At 53.3% G+C, this 19789-nt stretch overlaps 1 protein-coding gene across 1 annotated transcript; it reads right to left on the bottom strand.

The window, feature by feature from the left end:
- Window positions 1-4840: 4840 nt before the first annotated feature.
- On the bottom strand, window positions 4841-16716 carry LHFPL7 (LHFPL tetraspan subfamily member 7). Its single transcript, XM_008532630.2, has 4 exons — window positions 16583-16716; window positions 8827-9044; window positions 7961-8099; window positions 4841-5348 (listed from the first exon to the last, which is right to left on the bottom strand). The coding sequence occupies exons 2-4, from the start codon at window positions 9025-9027 to the stop codon at window positions 5086-5088; spliced, it is 603 nt and encodes a 200-aa protein (XP_008530852.2). The 5' UTR covers window positions 9028-9044; window positions 16583-16716; the 3' UTR covers window positions 4841-5085.
- Window positions 16717-19789: the final 3073 nt, after the last annotated feature.

The raw sequence follows: 19789 nt of genomic DNA, 5'->3' as shown, positions 1-19789 counted from the left end.
CCGTATGGGCTTAGTTCAGCTGGGAGGTTCTTCTGGTCTCATCCAGACTCCTTTGTGTGTCCGTGGTCAGCTGATGACCAGCTGGGCAACTCAGCTTCTGACAGTTGGCTGACTGTTGGCTGGGGCACTGGGAGAAACTGGGCCATGCTGGGCTAGCTCAGGCTTGTTTCCGGGGCCACGATGGCAGTTTCCAAGCAAGCAAGCAGCAGTGTGCAAGGCCTCTTAAGGCCCAGGCTGGGAACTGACATGAAGTCCTTTCTGCCCTGTTCGGTTGGTCAGAGTAAGTCACACGGCTGAGCTCAGATTCAAAGGATGGGGAAACAGACTCCCTGCTTGATGGGAGGTTTTGAAAAGTGACATTGAAAAGCGATGTGGATTCAGGCAAGAAATAATTGAAGCCATTTTTGCTAACTGTCTACCATGAACCCCGAGGTCCATGCACGGGCGGGGTCCCCAGATGGTCAGCCATTGGACTGCGAGTGTATCTCTAGGTTGACACCTCACTGCATCCCCGCTGTGGGACGGCTCGCCTCTCACCCTGAGTCTTTCCATAGACCCCGGCTGTCCCTCAACATCCAGGGTTCCCACTCACGGCTGCCATGTTCTGCATCATAGTCACCGGGCAACGGGCACCTGTCGTGGATCGCCAACCCCTGCAGCCTCTGACGTCGGGCTGAGGGAAACTTCCGGTTTTCTGCTGCAGAAGCAAAGCTTGATTTAATCGAATGAGCACCCATCAAAACTTCAGGTTTTATATCAAAAATGTTAGCTTCCCAATAAGCCAGCAAGTGGAGGAGGAGTTTGCAGGTGGCCTTGGTGGCCTGGGTGAGTCCGGTCACCACGTTCTCGGATGATTTCCAGCAGAGGTGAGTCTGAAGCCACACGACAGTGGGCATTTGGGGGTTTGACTTTGGCTGACCCAGACGGGGGGGGCGTCTCTCAGTGGGAAGGGGGGCTCCTCCCTGGAGGAAGCTCCTGAGAGCAAAGACGAGTCCTGATGTTCTGACCGTCCTTTGGAGCCACCAGTCTCTCCTCCAACTCCAGCCATAGCTTGGTACACGTGGCTGTCCTCCTGGGGGCTGCTATTGGGGGCAGCCACCTGGCCCCGCCAGGCCTGTTGTGTATGCAATGCCAGCTTGCCTGTTATGTGTGCTCAAATGCCTGGTTCTATGCACTATTGACTTACAGTAATGGATGATATATTTTATGGGAAAAAAATCCTAAGGGAGTACTTCTGCTTTTGTAAAGGCTTTCCTAAACACGTGCGTTTGCACTTCGCACAGATGTAAAAAGATGCATCTTGGATCGCTAGGCACGTTTTCATGACTCAGTGCAGGGATGGAAAAGTGGTCCTTGTTTCCGTGCATCTGGAACACACAGTTGTCGCTGTGGACTCCTCCTCTCCCCCCTGCGTTTTCTGTGTCCAGGTTTCCTGGCCGAATCCCGCTGTCCCGGTTTAGAACCAGACTGCACGGGAAGGCCTTTCTGGCTGCTCCACCGCGTCTCTTCCAGACCACCCTCCATTTTCTTTTCATCTAGAGCTTTCCCTACGGCTTGTAGGAGAAGCCGTGGGGCAATCGAGAAGCTCTTCTCGTGCAAAGAGTTTGGGACACCCTACCGTCCCATTTCAGAGGGGCCGGCAGCTGTTTCTGCCATCTTGTTTCCTCTTCCTTCTTCCCCTTCCCGCCTTCTCTCCCAGGCCTGAACAGTGGGAGGAAGCCATTTAGATTTCTTTCCTTTTCAACAGATGCTCTTAAGTTTGAGTGACATCAGACCCCTTGACCAGTGAGCCTTCTCCCCAGGTTTTATGACAGCATCTCCCTTGACAAGCTCAAGTCACCTGCAGTCCACCTTTATGACTGTGACAATATCTGTGCACCATCTGTACGATTATATCTTTAATGGTTTTCTTTAAATCAAGGCACTTTTTGAACTTCAAACTTATGGAAAGCCAGTGTCATTTGCATAAACAGAAGATAATTGTAAAAAATAAATATGATTATTCTACCCAAATACTATTTCCTGCCAAAGGCTCTGAGCCGGAAGCCTGCTCTCTCATTGTTAAGAAGAGATCTTACAAGGGTTTGAGAGGCGTTAAAGTCATGTTAGCACCAAATGAGCCTTTCTTCTCGGAGGCCTTAAAGGAGAATTGAAAAGGGAATGAGTTTCTCATTGCACGAATTAAAATCATGTCTTATATCTCTGTCTACCTGTTTGGGGGGCAATGATTTAGGATCCTAGATCTGCCATTTCCTGGCTGTGTGGCCTTGGGCAAGTGACTTTACCTCTCTGAGCCTTCGTGTTCACGTCTGTGCACTGGGGTTAATAATGCTGCCCTTGGTTGTGGATTCAGTCCCAGCCCCCCTCTTTCACTGGGACCCTCTGCTCCTCAGCATCACTGGGGATTGAACCCCTGGCTGGGACCTCAGCTTCCCTGAGCTCCCACCATCTACCTCGCTCAGGTTCACAGGTGAGTCTTTGAAACCCTAGAGAAGATGCTCCTGGAGGAGAGCTCGGGAAGGGGCGAGCTCCGAGCCCTCTTGGCTGTGACGGAGCGACGCTGGATTACACGTGGGGAGGCCGTCAGTTCCCGGTAGGCGTGAAACCCACGCTGACTCTGCAGTTTGCGTCTGAGTCTGCTGAGTCAGGAAAGGGCTCCCGGGTCCCTGTAGGTGTGGCTTTTAAGCCCTGGGGCTCGTGGAGAGCTCGAGCCCAGGACAGGTATAGACTCCAGAGGAGCACGATTTGATCCTTTTGGAAGTGCCAGCTCGCCAGCCCGTTGCTAAGTCCACCCCAGCAGAATTCAGATGACACACAGGACCATGCAGTTCCCTGGGGACTTTCCATTACCCTGGGACGTTGAGCGGGATTCCTCCAGCGTCCTCCTGGGTTTCTTTATTCGGCCTGTGGGCACAGTGATTTCCAGCCTCTGTGGGAGGAGGGCTCCTTGCACACACTGGACGCCTTTTGTTCTGATGGAGAGAAAATAAGACGGGGAGATCCCTCTGTGTCTTGTCAAATAAAGACAGAGTCTTCTGTAAATGATGCTGCTTTACGGGCTGCAGAATCGCTCCCTTTGGCTTTGCTGAAACAGTTCAAAGAGAAACTCAAGGACGTCGGGGGCCATTGTGAGGTTATGACCGGGAGGAGCCGAGCTCAAGTGGGTGACGTGCGGCTGAGTCTGGATTTCTACTTGGTGGCATCCGCTTGTGCTTTCTGTGCTGGCGTGCTGCTGGGGCTCAAGGAATCCCCTCCACGAGGCTGACTGGCATCGAAGTGCTTCTGCTGACACTTGACACGTGACCTCTGAGTCCATCTGAACACCATGTGGTGGCATGCTAGGTTTTCTATTTCTCGATTCCATTATTTTATTACTTTACAGAAACGGTGTCAAGTTGTCCTTCTTGTTCTTTCTGAAAGATGAATGCGCGCTGTGTTCTCTGTGGTCCATGTGTTTTCAGAATAATAGGGTCACTCCTGGGGGTTGTTAACAGACATTCTTGGTTGGACAATTAAAGCCAAAAGAGTTTGATCAAGATGAGCCGGGTGGGGGCAGAGGGAGCAAATCTGGGTCTTATTTTGCCTCCACCGTAAAGTCTCACAGACCTGGGTTCAAATTCCAGCTCTGCTGCTGACTGGCTGTGCAGCCTTGGGCAAGTGACTTTACATCTCTGAGTCTCAGTTTTCACTTCTATGAAATGGGGATAATAAAGCTTCCCTTAAAGAGAGGCTTGGGTATCAAAGGGTTTTGCCTGCCCAGCATCCTTCCCCATCCTAGTACCAGCACCTTCTCCCATCTTCTGGGGAACCATATTTCCTACATTATAACTATGACCTTCTAGGGGGACTGCAGACATGCCTCTCCCCCGAGGGTGGGCACATGACTCAGTCCCAGCCAATCAGATTCCTTCTCTGGGATTTAAAGATACCAACAGAGGAAGGGGAAGTTCACTTTTTCCTTTGGGGCAGCCAAGCTAGGGAGATGACAGCCTGGAGCTGCCTGTGACTGTGTCTTCCACAGGTAGGGGAGCAGGCATGGCTGGATCCAGGTGTTCAGATGACGTCCTTCAAGCTCCACCTCTGTCCCACTCATGGTTCCACTCTCCTGCACACTGGCTTACACAGGTCCCATGCTCATCTCTAAACCAGTCATTCCAACCAGGCCTGATCGGCTAGAAGCGCTCATTTGTCCATCTTAAAGCCAGTGGTGGCCAGAGAGTTGCCGAGGGTCATTTCCCAAAGGAAAATTAGGATGCTGCTCTGGAGGAAGGGTGATGGGTCATGACAGGCAAAGCAACAGATGGACTCCAGCATCCTCGGCAGAGAGAGCGGCCTGTGCACAGGGGTGGAGGTTTGGAGAGACCTACTGCGGGCTCAGAATTCAGCGTGGCTGGAGAGAGAGGCCGGGGGTGGGGTGGGGCACAAGAAAGAGGCTGAAGAGAGAGGTTGGGGCTGGATCCTGAAGGGTCTCCTGGGCTCCACAGTAACACTGACATTTGCCCATCAGTGGGAGTATCTGCGTGGCGGCTGAGACAGGTCCTTAACTAAGCCTGTTCCTCCAACCCCACCCCAACGCCGGACAAGCTCTTGTCCACAATGGGCACCCGTGACATGTTGGATGGGAAAGTGAGTCATTTTCAAATTCTCCGAGAGAGAAGGAGTCACAAAGCGGGAGGGAAGAGAGAGAAGATGGACATGCACATTAAAAGATACAGTATTTGAGCGACAACCCCAGACTCAGAACTGCCCTGGGCACTGCTCATGAATAGATTTCATTGTCACCTCAGTCCTGGGAGGTAAGGATTATAATTATAATAGCTAAAGGTCATCGGATACTATGTGTCTACCAATATGCTAAGTGCTTTATTTACATACAGCATCCCAAGTTAATTCTCCTAACAACCCTAGGAGGTAGGCATTATTTCACCTCTCATTTTACAGAAGAATACACTGAGGTCCAGAGAGGTGATGTGGTTTGCCTGAGGTCACACAGCAAGGAAGCAGCAGAATTGAGATTTGAACCTGGGTACATGGTGATTTTATACAACTCCACTGTGGCCTCTTTTTGCTTCTCCTGGGAAATTTTTATTTGCTCATTTCTGGCACAAGGATGATTCTCTCAGTGTCACTAGAGAAGAGGATGGTCCTTCCCTGGACCTTGGTCATGTGGGACCACCCGATCACAGGCAGGAGGCTGGCCAGGACTGCATTGAAGATGGCGGTCACGTAGCCCGAGCCCAGCTGGCACTGCCCACCGTGGTACATGGAGGAGGCCCCGCAGGCTTCCTTGGAGAAAGGAGAGGCCAGGCTGATGGGGAAAACCAGCAGGCCCACAATGGTGGCGATGGCTGGAGACAACGGGAAGAAAAACCAGTGTGTCAGTCACGTGGCTAACCTTCCATCCCTGTACTCACTCATTCACCCATCCACTCATCCATTCACTTATTTATTGGTTCATCCACCTTTTTATCCCCCCATCACTCAACTAGCCTTCCACCCATCTGTCTACTCACCCGTTAATTCAACATATTCTAATCCACTCATTCTCTCTATCCCTCTATCCACCTATCCATTCACTCATCCACCAATCTATCCATCTGCCCACTTAAACACCTGCCACCACCCACCCAACCATCCATCTATCCATCCATCCATCCATCCACCCACCCATCCATTCATCTATCCACCCATCTATCCATCCACTAATATATCCATCGATCCATCCATTAGTTTATCTGCTCACTTGCCTACCCATTCAGTCATCCATCCATCCACCCGTCTACCCATCCACCCACCCACCCATCCATCCATCCATCTGCCCACCTACCCATCCATCCTTCCATCCATTCATGCATCCATCTATCCATATTCCAATTTACCCATTTTCCATATCCCTCTATCCATCCATCCATCCATCCACCCACCCACCCATCCATTCATCTATCTACTCATCTATCTATCCACTAATGTATCCATTGATCCATCCATTTGTTCATCCACCCACCCAGCCATCCATCTACCCATCCATCCACCCACCCAACCATCTACCCACCCATCCATTACTCTATCCACCCATCTTTCCATCCACTAATATATCCATCGATCCATCCATTAGTTCATCCACTCACTTACCCACACAATCATTCATCCATCCATCCACCCACCCTGCCATCCATCCACCCATCCACCCATCCATCTACCCATCCATCCATTCACCAACCCACCCATCCATCCATGCATTCATTCATTAAACCTGTTAGAGGCGCTGTGGAGGGCACTAAGGACACTAAGGAAATGAGCCAGCCGCCTCTTCCCCTTAGGCGCTCTCACTGCAGGAGACTCACATGGCCCCCAGCTCCCCTGCTGCTCTCCAGCCACTCTGGTCTCCTTGCAGGTCCCTGCAGGTGCCTTGCTCTCTGGTCTCCATGCCTTTGCTGCTGATGCTCCCATTACGTGAAATACCCTTCTACATTTGGCTAACTCCCACTTATACCTCTAGACTCAGCTCAAGTGATGCCTCTTCCAGGAAGCCCTCCTTAACACCCTCCCCACACTGAATCAGGTACCTCCTGGAGTTTTTCCTGGCACCCTGTGCTCATCCCTGTTGTGTCTAACATCCACTGATGTTAACATCACAACAGCCTGAGGCAGCCCACCCCTACTAGACACTGCAAGCCTAGAACAAGGACCATATCTCCAGCCACTGGCTCAACAAATATTTAGTGAGCATCCGTTGTGTGCAAAGCACTGTGCTGGGTGCTGAGGATATCAAGGCAGGTGTGTCCTCGCCCTCGTGGAGCTGACATTGCAGTGGCTTGAGATGGACAATAACCCATCAGGCAGGTCAGATATTTCAGGTGAGTAAGTGCTGTGGCAGGTAGAAAGCAAGGTGAGAGGAAGGCGAACCCAAGGAGAGGGATGCTCCCTCCCCTCAAGGTCATGGAAGACCTCACCGGGGCAGTGACAGTGAGGGAGCAAGACACTTGAGGATCTGTGAGAGAGAATTCCAGGTGCCGGAACGAGCTTGGCGTCTACGGGCAGCAGAGAGCAAGCCGGTGTGCCCGGAGCACACTGAGCCTGGCTAGGGGAAGAGATGAGGCCCGTGAGGGAACAAGGGCTTAATCGGGCGGAGCCTCATCGGCCACGGCAAGGAGGTCAAATTTACTCTGAGTGTGACATGAAGTCATGGGAGGGTGGATGAGCCAGTCTGAGTGGCATGATCTGATTTCGGTTATAACAAGACCCGTTTGGCCAGTATGTGGCAAACAGGCTCCAGGGGACAAAGGTGACAGCAGGGGGACAGGTGAGGTGGTTATTGCTCCGATCCAGGTGAGAGATGGTGGAGAGCGAATGGGAGGAGGGTTGCGATCAAGGGCTGGGTTAGACCATCCAGAGCCTATGTGTGAATTAGAGAAAAGCAACCCTTCAGGAAAGATGCAGCCCTGCTGTTTCCCAGCTTAGCAAGTGTAGCATAGGCGAGATTTCAGCATCTGAGCCCTCAGCTGGGCACCCTTGTGCAGTGCACAACCTGCCCAACTGTGTATGGTGGTCCCAATAAAGATGATGCAAAGTGGATAGGTGAGAGAGAAAAAAAGGAGGACAGACTATTAGGACTGGGTCTAGCTAAGGGCCAGAGAGGCACTGCTAAGGATGCCATTCCCTCCCCTCTCCCATTTCTGGCTTGCTAAAGGACCAGGAATAGTCTACCATCCTAGGGTTTATCTCTGCGATTCAACATGGGAGGCCAGACACTGCTCACAGCTTTGCTCATTCACTCAGCCACCCACCCACCCATCCCTCCATCCATCCATCCACCCATCCCTCCATCCATCCATCCATTCATCCGTTCATTCATCCATCCATCCATCCACCCATTCATCCATCCATCCATCCATCCATCCATTCATTCATTCATTCTGCAAACGTCTCTGGAAAGCTTGCTATGCAACAGTGGATTTACCTGCTGCTGCCTCCACCCCCAGAGTTGGGCCACTACCCCACCTTGGGCACAGCCCTCTGGGGACCAGGACCCAGGACAGGAGGAGAATTGCATTGAAGGCCAACAGGAGCCAGCCTCCAAGGAGCGTTGCAGCCGAGACCTGCCAGGAAGAGAGAGCAGGCAGGGGGCTGACTGCGGTGGGGCAGGCGGAGGCCCCTTCTGCTTGTTGAACAGCAACCGAGTCTTTGAAACCCCCGAGGTCTGTGCTCTTGTTATCCCTGTGGTGAAGCCAGAATTAAGGTCTAGATCTACAGTCACCATAACCAGCCTTTATTGAGCACCTCCTGTATGGCAGGTTCACCAGGAGAGGGACCTTTGTAATGATCACTTTTGAAGGCTGTATAATCTTCCTAAGAGGTGCTGGACCGAGAGTCCTGACCCATTGTCCCCATTGTTGAACTTGGTAATGTGCCTCATAACAGAGACTTCCAACAGCTTAGCCGTGGTTTTCTAGCCTAGTAATGCTTAGAGGGTGGCCAGGTAGGTGTGTGCAGGTTGTACACTGCACAACTGTAGGAGCTACATTGGGATCATCATAGATTTGCATATTGATGATAGTACTTTTCCAGCAGATGGCAGTATAGTGTCCTGAAGAAGGGGCACCTTTTCCTAATTTGTACAAAGGTATTGTATGGGCTGGCAGCTTTCAGATTCATCCTGGGTGTTTGCTAAAATGCAGATAGCCAAACCCCACCCGACACTGACAGAGTCAGAGGCTCAGGCCTGGGGGCTGGGAGGTGGGGTAGGACCAGAACTTGGCATTGTTTTGCTGTGGTGGGTTGGGTAGTGCCCCCAAGGCCCCGGTGAGTTATGAGCCCAGAACTCACCTTCCAGGCAAAGTCAGGAATGTCGTCCAGGGACCTGAAGATCCCACAGCTCTGGTTCCAGCTGTTACCCTGAGGCCAGGAGCAGTAGGTGAGGACGCCGAAGGAGAAGGTGGGGGTCTGGAACCAGGCAGGGGAGATGAGGCTGAGGGCCGAGATGCAGGCCAGGGAGAGCCCCAGAGCCACCCACATGCTGCCCACCATCAGGGAGGGTCAGGGACCTAGGGGTCAAAGGGCAAAATTAGTGCTGGAAACTGCCAGGAAAGAGAGAAACGGGCCGGTGAAGGTGCCCCCAGCCCAGATCTGGTCCTGTGTTCAGACCCCAGGCCATCAGCCTCCCTTCCGCCTAGTGATGCAATGGGAGACCCGAATACGTAGGGTGGGGAGAGGGTTTGCCCCAACAAGTTCCGGAAGTAGAAACCCCAAACCCTGGAATAAATGTCAGTGCTTAAACAGACCTTCGAGCACTCCCGTTCTGCCCGGCACATCGTTACCACTGGGCCGTGCAAGGCCCCTCTCATCATTCATTCATTCATTCATTCATTCATTCTCTCAGCCCATCAAGCCTTACACTATCCCAAAGGTCTGCCTCTACCCAGAGTGGGGGCCTTTTTCTAAATCACACACAGAGGTGACCGTTTGGATGATTCAACGTGTATCTTTTTGCTTGGAGGTATTTTTGCAACATCGATGCGGTTCAGTATGTGTGTGTGTCGCATTTATGTAAGTGGCGTAGTCTTGTGCGCTGGGTGCGTTCTGCCTCCTCCCACTTCGGACACTAAGCATCATGTTTCCAGGGTGGATCCACGTTGCTGTGTGCCCCACTTTTGCGTCTGTGTTGGTTTGAGTGCCCTAAAGGCGGATCCTGAGATGAGGACTTGGGTGCAAGTCCTTTGATGGGGAGAAGGAGGTGGGGTGAAAAGAGAAGGCCACCAGTTAAGAGGGTGCTATGAAGCCAGCTGTCCCCGGGGGCACCTGGGGCTTTACTGCCCTGGGGAGCTCCGAGAGATGGGTGACAGACAGCACCTCCCGAGAACTGAAGGGGTGTGGTCTTTGCACACCAGCTCCTGCCGGCCATTGGTCGAGGGCTGCCCGCGGCAGTGGTGGCAGCCATGTGTGGTGGCAAATAGGCTCCCACAGGCAGAGAAAATCCACAGGCAATAAGACGCAGGGCTGGCAGATGGAAGCCCACCGACGGGCAGAGACACAAGGACGAGGGATAATGAGCAGGATCCTGGCCGAAACTGCCACAGCGTCGCTTCCAACTGCTGTGTGGTATTCCGTGGCATGTGCCCCCTCCAAGATGGGGGGGCCTCCTGCTCCCTCTACCACAAGTAGCTCGGCCGTGAACATGCGTGTGCATGGACTTCTGCAAGCATTTGTTGGGCTGTACATGTTGAAACGCACCTGCTGACTCAGGTGGCTGCGCCATCCCACATTCTCTCCTCCAGAGCTGGAAGGTTCCTAGGGACCCACATGCCCAAACATAAGACTCTTAATCTCAACCTCCTCCCACTTTTCGATGGGAAAGTTGAGGCCCAGAGAGGGCAGCAGACTGCCCCAGGCCGATCCTGGAAGCCAGTGTGGGTGAGCGAGTGGCGGGTTTCTAATACTAACAGCACGGCGGTCCACACACTGTCGTATGCCGGGTAATTAACACTCATCACACTATTCACGTGCTTAGTGACTCCTCAGCCACAAGCCCAGAGAAGTGGAGTGAGCTCATCTTCGATGACTGGGGGAGAACACGCTCTTGGCCTGTGTGTCTGCCGGGCTGCACGAGAATCCAGCAAGGTGGGTGCCGTGACCTCCTGTTTTACAAAGAAGGACACTGAGGCTCAGAGAGGAGTGGGCGACTCAGCCCAAGGATCCAGTTAGAGGGGTGGGCTGGGGAGTCACCCAGGCCTGGTGACCTGGCAACTCTCCTTTCCTTTCCACCTGCTGTGGGCCAGGCACTATTCTAGGTGACGTCTTGGAGGAGTGAAGAGACTTGCCCAGGGTTAGAGCTAAGATGTGGGTACCAGTACTCGAACCCAGAGCTGTCTGTACTTAAACCCGCGTTCTCAACCACGCTACATTCCCATCTCCTTCCCTGCTTTCATTCAGCCCCGAGCTCCAGTCTCCCCGCTGCCTTCCTCTCTCCAGCTCTGGGCTTTCTTCTGAGGCAGGGCTGTGTATCTGTCCGTCTCTGCTCCGGGGCGGCTGCTCCCCCCTTGTGGCCTAGAAGGCTCCTCTGGCCTGGCGGTGTCATCTCCCTCATACTTCATTCCAGAGAATTTCATTTCTCCTGCCCTGAGAACAGCTCCAGCATGTCTATGAATCTCTAGGTCCAAACTAATGTCCTGACCATTTCCAGCCCAATTAAATGCTTTCACTCTGGGGAGGCATACAGGCTTTGAGGCCAGAGAAGTTCGATCTCTGGCTGTCATATTTATTGGCTGTGTGACCTTAGGCAAGTCACTTACCCTCTCTGAGCCTCAGTTCCTTCATAGGTTAAACAAGCCTTATACTTGGAAAGATTAAATGAGAAAATATACAGAAGGTGCTTTGTGGAGTTCCCTGCACACAGTAGGTCCTCAATAAATGATGATGGCAGTGGTGATTATGATGGTGATGGTGGTAGAGATGATGATGGTAGGATGATGATGGTGGTGTGATGATGGTAGTGGTGGTGATGATGGTGGTGGCGCTGGTGGTGGTGGTGATGATGATGATGATGGTGACCATGATGGTGGTGGTGATGATGATGGTGGTGACAATGATGGTGGTAATGATAATGGTGGTGATGATGGTGGCGGTGATAATGGTGGTGGTGATGATGGTGGTGACAATGATGGTGGTAATGATAATGGTGGTGATAACGGTGGTGGTAGTGATGGTGGTGGTGATGATGATGGTGGTGACAATGATGGTGGTAATGATAATGGTGGTGATGATAATGGTGATGGTGATGGTGGTGGTGCTGGTGAGGACGGTGGTGATGGTGGTGGTGATGATAGTGGTGGTGATGATCACGGTGGTGGTGGTGATGGTGATGATGATGGTGGTGGTGATGATGGTGGTGGTGATGATAATGGTGGTGGTGGTGACGGTGGTGATGATGATGCTGGTAGTGATGGTGGTGATGATGATGGTGGTGGTGGTGGTGATTATTTGTGGCAGTGTTATGCACACCTATTATCTTGTTGCTTCCTCATACCAGGTGGGGTTAGCAGACACCCTAAAAGATGAAAACCAAATGGAGACCCAGAGAGGCTATGTGACATGCCCAAGATCCCCTGGAAAATCAGGAGAAAAATGGAATAGAAGCCAAGACTCTGATGCCTAGATTGATAGGAAAAACAGCCCTTCCTCCCCAACCATACCCCACAACTCCTCTTCCCCGAGTGTCTGTCCCCTTGGCTGGCTCCTAGCGGGGGAACATGGAGCAGATAGGAGGGAAAGAAAGGGAAGGACTCCAGCGAGGGATGGAGAGCTGTGAATGGACCACGAGGACAGGGAGAGTGAGACTGGTGGAGTTCACACCACCCCAAAGGGAAGGCGAGGCCCAGCTTCAACCACTGACCAGCAGACACCCATGACCACGCCCTGGGAGTCCCCTCCAGCCCTCCCTGAAGGACGGACATGGCACCCTTCCTTCCCCTCGCGACCTCTCCAGTACATGTATCGACAGATACAAAGAGCACGGCACTGCGAGGGCCTCCGTAGAAGAACAGCTCTAGAGGTTTCCAGATGAAGGAGGTGGACGCCAGGGAGCCTCGGATGGTCCTTGGAGCTATTCGGGGGACATTCAGACCAGCCTTAGACGTCACTAACTCCCAGAAGGCTGGAGTTGGTTTTCAGTTCTCCTTCAAGCCTTCTCTGTACATCAAGGAGAAAGTGCCCGTTGGAGCTAACTGGTCTTAAACACCTCCTGAGCATCCGCCAATCTCCCCTTTTGAAAAAGACAGGGAGGGGCCTGCTCAGTGGTGCAGCAGTTAAGTACGCACGTTCCGCTTCAGTGGCCCGGGGTTTGCTGGTTTGGATCCCGGGTGTGGACCTATGGCACCGCTTGGCAAGCCATGCTGTGGTAGGCGTCCCACATATAAAGTGGAGGAAGATGGGCACGGATATTAGCTCAGGGCCAGTCTTCCTCAGCAAAAAGAGGAAGATTGGCAGCAGATGTTAGCTCAGGGCTAATTCTCTCTCAAAAAAAAAAAAAAAAGACAGGGAGCCTTGAGCAGGCTACAGAGTTGCGTGAGAATTTGGAAATGTGGTTGGATTTGCCTAGTATTTGTTGTTGTGGTTTTGTTCTATTTTGGGGTATGATCCTGGTTGTCCTTTTAAAATAAAAATTTATTTTAATGAACGAATGACTCCACTTGAAGTCCAGTTTTACCTAAATAATAATGGAGGTGGTTGGAGGAGGAGGATGGTAGTTTGCTAATAGCCAGCACTGTCATCGATGACCAGAGGTGAGGCCCAGGAGGGCTGAGCCTGCCCACGGACACCCGGGGTCAAAAGCGGCTGAGCTGCCCCTCCGGCCAAGGGCACCCCCACTGGCTTCCCAGGGCCAGTCCCTTCAACCTTGGGTTTCGCTTGTGACTCCAAGCCAGGCCAGCCCTTCAAATGTGGCAGCAATCCTGGGCTTGGAGACGGGACAGTCCCTGTACCACTTCACAGCTGTGTGACCCGGGGCAAGTCGCTCCATGGCTCTGTGCCTCAGTTTCTCCATCTGTAAAAGCCCGTTAGCATCCCAGGGGGCAGGGAGCACTGGCTTCAGTCCCGAGCAGGAAGATGTGGGAGAAAGAAGCTGACACACCGCCTCCTCCCCTCCCCAGCGCTACGACCTTGGGGAGGTCGCCTCACCTCTCTGGAAAATGGGGCTGGGCATCCTGAAGGTTCGGGGATAAGATTGCGTGGGAGTTGCAGGGGAGGGCGAGCTCGGCTTGGCCAGGTGGGTCGGGGTTCTGTTGCATAGACTTTCTGTTCCCAGCATGAGAAAAACCGTGTGGCTGCTAGCCAGCAAGTGAGACGCCACCCCTTGGGCAAAGCAAGATGGATTTCTCTTTTCTCCTCCACCGGAATCAGCCTCTCCTTGGGGCTGGCAGGATCCCAAGGGGTGTAATTCCAGCCCGGAAGCGAAGAAGCCCGGGGCCGACGGCGGCCCCCGGTTTTGCCTCTCTCTGCTGCCCCAGTGGCTCGACCGGGCGTTTCTGACCTTCACAGGAGTTCTGTTCCCCAGATAATGTGCTCAGGGCCGCCTGGGAAATCACGCCGGCCGTGCAGGTGCCCAGAAACCGACATGAGGCATTATAACCTGAAACCACATCCGGCCAGCCTCCAATTCGCTGGAATCCACCGAAAGGAAGCTTGAAAGGGACTGAGGATTTTGTCCTCCGCTCAGCGTTTAACTGTCATGTGTCATGGGCGCTGACAGCTCGTGGACGCTCACCCCGCCCCATTCTGAGCCCACTCTCAGGGCCTCGTTGCGTTTAAGCCTCATGGCCACTGGATGGTAGGTACTGTTACCATAGTCCCCATTTTACAGATGACAAAATGAAGTCTCAGGGAGTGAGAGGGGGGCCGGGCACTCAAACTCAGGGAATCGGCTCCTGACTCTGGACCCTAAGTCCAAAGTGACATTAAGGGGTTAAACTTTAACGTCAAATACCCCGGGGGTTTCCTGGGGCTGCCCAGGGTTAGAGCTGGGCCAACACTCCCACCTGCTCCAGGCAGGGAGCATGGTTGGTCCCCAGGGAGCCACTGTCAGCCATGGGAGGCAAGAACTGCGATTTGGGAGTTTTGAGGTGGCTGCTAGTGCCTTCGTGAGTGCCCGGCTTCCATGTCCTCATCTGTCAACCAAAGGGGGTGATCATTCATTCATTCAACTTTTATGTGCCCAGCCCATGTGACCCTCATGGATACAACGGTGAACAGGACATAGTGTCTGCCCTCAAGGAGCTTAGGGTTTTGTGGACAAGACAGACAAACAGGATAGAACAACATGGTCCATGCATCCATCTATTCATTCAACAAATATTTATTGAGTATCTACTATGTTCCAGCAACCGATCTGGGTGCTGGGGGCTTAGCAGCGAGGAAAACAGACAGAAGCCTGTCCTCCTGGAGCTTACACTCTAGTGGGGGAGAGAGACAGTAAGGAAAGACACAAGCTGATATACAAGATGTCAGAGGTTAATAAGTGCCATAGAGAGAAAGGAAGCAGGGAAGAGAGACGGCGAGTGACTGGGGGATGGTCATGGAAAGATCAAAGCTGAGGGCGGAAGCCACGTGGATTCAGGACAGTGGGGGGTGGGGGTGGATTATTCCAGGCAGAGGGAGGAGCAGTGCAAAGGCCCTGTGGTGAGCGTGTGCTCAGCATGTTTGAGGAAGCAGAGAGGTCTGGGTGACCAGAAGGAATGAGGAAGGAGAGAGTGATGGGCCTCGTAGACGATGATAGAGCTCTGGCTTTTAATTTCTGTGTGACACGGGGAGTCTGCGGGTGGTCTTGGGCAGGGACGGGACCTGTCTTGTGTTTCAGAAAGATGGCTCTGGCTGCTGGGTGAAGAAGAGGCAGGAGGGAGGGCAAGGGAGAAGCTGTCAGGAGGCACCTTCTGGAACTAGGGGAGACAGCGGTGGACCGGGTGCGGGGCAGAGAGGGAGGGCCAGGGGGGGCGGTGCTCAGATTCTGGATCTATGTTGAAGGTCAAAGGTCCAGCCAACTGGATTTGCTTACGGATTGGACTTGAAGCATGAGAGACGCCAGGAGCCACGGACGCCCCAGGGCTTTTGCCCTTGGCGCCCGGGACGGGAGAGCTGCCATTACTGAGGGGGGGACCCTGCTGGAGCAGGTTTGCCGGACATGGGAGGGATCTGAGTATGAGAAGTGAAGGTATGCATTTGCCCAACCCATCAACCGACAGATGCGTCCAGGCTCAGCTCCGTTCAAGGGAAAGCCCTGGGCCCTGCTGGGGGCCAGCACGGAGGAGGGTGCCCCGGGGGCCGTGTGGCGTCCAGGCTGAGATCTGACGGTGGGCAAGTCGGGCCTGGGGGCACTTGCATCCTTTGCCTCATTCTCTCAGCTGCACAGCCGGGTAAGCGGATGCTGGTGCAAGTCCAGGCCGTGTGACAAGCTAGCTGCATGAGCCGAGTCGAAGGATATAATCTAAGGGCTCCGTTTCCCCCATGCAATGGACTGAACGTTTGCATGCCCCCAAAACTCATACGTGGAAATCCTAACCCCCAGGGCGATGGCGTTAGGAGGTGGGCCTTTGGGAGGGGATGGGGGCCCTCGTCAAAGAGACCTCAGCGGGCTCCCTGGCCCCTTCTGCCGTCTGAGGACACAGCGAGAAGACGGCCATCTGTGCACCAGGAAGCGGGCTCCCGCCAGACGCCACATCTGCCCGCATCTTGATCTTGGACTTCCAGCCTCCAGAACTGGCAGAAATAAATTTCTGTTGTTTATAAATCACCCGTTCTATGGGACCTTGTTATAGCAGCCTGAACACACTAAAACGTCCATCCACAAAGGGATGGCCACGTCCTGGACCAGCGGGGCTTATCATTGTGGAGGCGATGGATTCCTTTGAAAATATGACTTAAAACCATGGACGCCTTTCCCCATGCAGTCTTGTGAACACACACACGCATGCGCACAAACACCACACTGCATGTAATTTCAGGGGCGCGTGGCTCCGTGAATCCCATTTTGGCCCCTGGACAATACTTTCCTCTTCCCCACCTCCTGACCTCAGACCACGCTTCCCTCCAGACTCACCACACTTTACGTCAAGACCCTCCGGCGTGGCCACTCCTGCTCAGGCTAGGCTTTGGACGTAAGTCTGTCACCTCCTGAAAAGTCTCCTTCCCTTTGAAGGACACATTCAGGTTGGCAAACAAAGGCCAGGCGCGTGACAAGCTGGTCTCGCGGTCGAGGGGTGTGTGTTTTTTCCTTCCTGGTCCCTTCAGTCGACAGCCTGTCACTCCGGGCTGCAGGGTAGGCTGTGCAAGGAGGGAAAAGCCTGCTCTAAATCAGGGTGGCAGGAGGGTCAGGGGTATCCCGGGTCAGAGACGGCATGAAGAGGGATTAACCCACCTATGATTCAACACCAGGTGTAGAATTTTTGCCACTGTGTTCTCTACCTTTCTGCCTTCGTAATTCTAGTCCAGGAACAGATTTACATATTTCTCGAGGACCTGAGGATCTTCCCTACAGGCTGTTAACTTCCAGAAAGGGGGCACTGGATCTGAAAAATCTTTATCCCCAGCATCCAGCATAAGACTTGGCACAGAGTGGATGCTTTCTTTTGCTCTAAGTGATGGAAGCGCAATTCAAACTGACTCAAGTAGAAATGAGAAACTTATTGGCTGACATAACTGAAAATTCCATGGTGCAGCTTCAGGCACAGCTGGATCCAGGTGAACAAGCAATGTCTTCAGGCCCTCTTTCTCTCCATATTTCAGCTCTGTTTTCTGCTGGGTCGGCTTCACTCTAAGGTGGGTTTTCTCTCACAGTGTTGGCTTCTGCTAACATTCTGAGGTTTAGCAATCCCAGAGAAAAGAAAGCTCCTCTTTGCACACAGTTGCAGTAAATGTTGTGATGAACTCTCATTGGACAAACCTGGGCACATGCCCACCCATGAGCCAATCATTGTGGCCAGGGGAATGGAAAGTTCTGATTGGCCAGAACTAGGTCCTGTGCCCTAGGATTGGGGATTGAGGGTTGGAGATTGGGGAGAGGGTAAGGATGCCACAAGGTTCACCCCACTGGCACTGCATGGACTAAAGGTGGGGGATGGGGTGGTTTCTAGGAGGAAAATGGGCGCTGTTGCAGAGGACGGGGACCGACACTGGGCAGGTGAGAACAAGAGGCCTCACTCTAATGCTGTCAACGCCGCCACCATGCACAGGCGCACAGCAGTCGGTGCTGGAGGAAGCAGGAGGGTTCGAGGAAGCCTGAGACTACAGCTCCATCCTGGATCTGCCATCTCCACTCAGGGCGACTTAGTCGGGGCATCTCTGCCTCTTTGAGCCTCAGTTTCTCCACCTGTCAAACGAGGGCGCCTGGAACAGCTGATTGCCAGGGTTTCCCCCAATGGTTCAATCGTCCATTTATTCACGGTTTTCTCTCTGTCAACGTCCGTGGAAGGTTTGGAGTTAGTGGGAACCGGCTCTGAGTCCTGCTTCTGCCGTGTACGAGCCTTATCAGGCCCGACGGACACACCTCCTCAGGGGTGCCCAGCATCCGCAGCTGTCATCCAAGCTGAGCTGACGGGACCCTCGGCGGTGGCAGTGGGGGGGCTCTGGCGGCCCCTCTCCCAGACTCAGGGGAGCTCTGGGTGTGGACTGGCTTCTCCGTGGCGGCCCGAAGGCGCAGGCAACACGATCCAGAAGGGAGGAGCCTGTGGGGTGACGGATGGCGGACAGGACACTCGGTGGTGGGGAGGTGATGGAGCCGGCAGATGCAGTTCTTGCCCTCCGTCCCTGGATGTTTCCTGTGGCTTCTCTGGAGATGCCCTGAGTGGTGGAACTCCCTGCTGGGCTTTCCTGAGAAGCTGTGGCCAACCCAGTGAGGCAGGCCTTGTACGTGCTCTCCCTGCTTCCCTCCCTGGCAGCCCCTTCGTCCTCCCTTTTGTTGGGCTGGGACTACATCCCCAATAAAGAGTTAGCATGTAAGTTTGCCTCAGGCTCTGTTTTCTGGGGAACCTAGACTGGGATCCTAGCTGTGTGACCTTGAGTAATTTACTTGACCTCTCTGAGCTCCAGATCCCTCATCTGTAAAAGGGAGAGAACCATAGAGCATGTCTCATAAGATTGTGGTGGCGCTTAATGAGACAGCACGGGCAAAGTACTTGGCTCAGTGAATGATAGCTTGCATCGGTATCAACACTGGGAACCAGGCACTGGATTGTATGACGTGCAAACATTTACTCAACATTGAATTCCATGAATATTTATTGTCAGTTCTTTGCAGGTACGGTGCTAGTCTGTGCTCCCAAGGAGCTCACGGTCTGGGAAGTCAGTCAGGTAATTATACAACAGTGTTGTCAGGGCCTTCGTACGGGGTAGAAGAGAGGCTGCGATGTGGTAGTCAGGGCTGGCTTCTCGGAGGAGTTGACGTTACAGCTAAGACTTGAAGGATATGTAGTCATTACAGATGATGGGCACCTGGAGGGCCAGGTGTTCCAGACGGAGGGCACGGCATGGGCAAAGGCCCGGTGTTGAGGGAAAACATTTCAAAGCACATGCTGGCCTTCGGCCTCAAGAAGCAGGTCAATTACCGGAGAAACAAAATGGGTAAATATCCTCCGGCGGAAATGCATGAAGACGGTCTTTGCGGAGGAGCATGTGGGCTCTAGAGCTATACTCTTCAGCACGGTAGCTGTAGCCACATGTAGCTATTTCGATTTAAATTAATTAAAATTCAATAAAATTTAAAATTCAGTTCCTCCGTCACACTGGCTGCATTTCAAATGCTTCACAGTCATTTTTGGCTAATGTTGGACACTGCAGATATAAAACGTCTCCGTCATTGCGGAAAGTTCTATTGGACAGGGGCTGCCAGAGAGTCTGAGAACAGGCAGCCAAATCAAGACAGACTTCCTGGAGGAGGGGGCAGAAAGTGGCAGAGAAGGGGTTCTGGGAAAGTCCCTGGGTGGCACTGTCCTCTGTCCTCAGGAAGAGAAAAGCCAGGGCTGGGAGTGGGGTGGGGGTGTTGGCTCTGGTACAACCTGACACCTCTTTGGTCAGGGGATAACGGCTGGCTGTGTGCAGGCTGGCAGCCTCTCCCCTGGACCTGAGGACACAGGAATGCGGGGCAAGTCGCTAAGGAGGGGCTGAACCAGGAAGTCCCGCCCCTTCTGGGGCCAGGAGGACTCTGGGAATTGTAGTTCCGCGCTTCTGGGATTCCCTCTAAGATTGACAGGGGCAGAAGAGCCGACGCTGGGCCTGAGTTGGGCAGCTCTCCGGGCGAAGGGTTGGGGAG

Source organism: Equus przewalskii, chromosome 7 (genome assembly GCF_037783145.1).
Source record: "Equus przewalskii isolate Varuska chromosome 7, EquPr2, whole genome shotgun sequence".
Taxonomy (NCBI): domain Eukaryota; kingdom Metazoa; phylum Chordata; class Mammalia; order Perissodactyla; family Equidae; genus Equus; species Equus przewalskii.
Note: the sequence above shows the minus strand (reverse complement) of the source record. Positions and strands in the feature narration are given on the sequence as shown.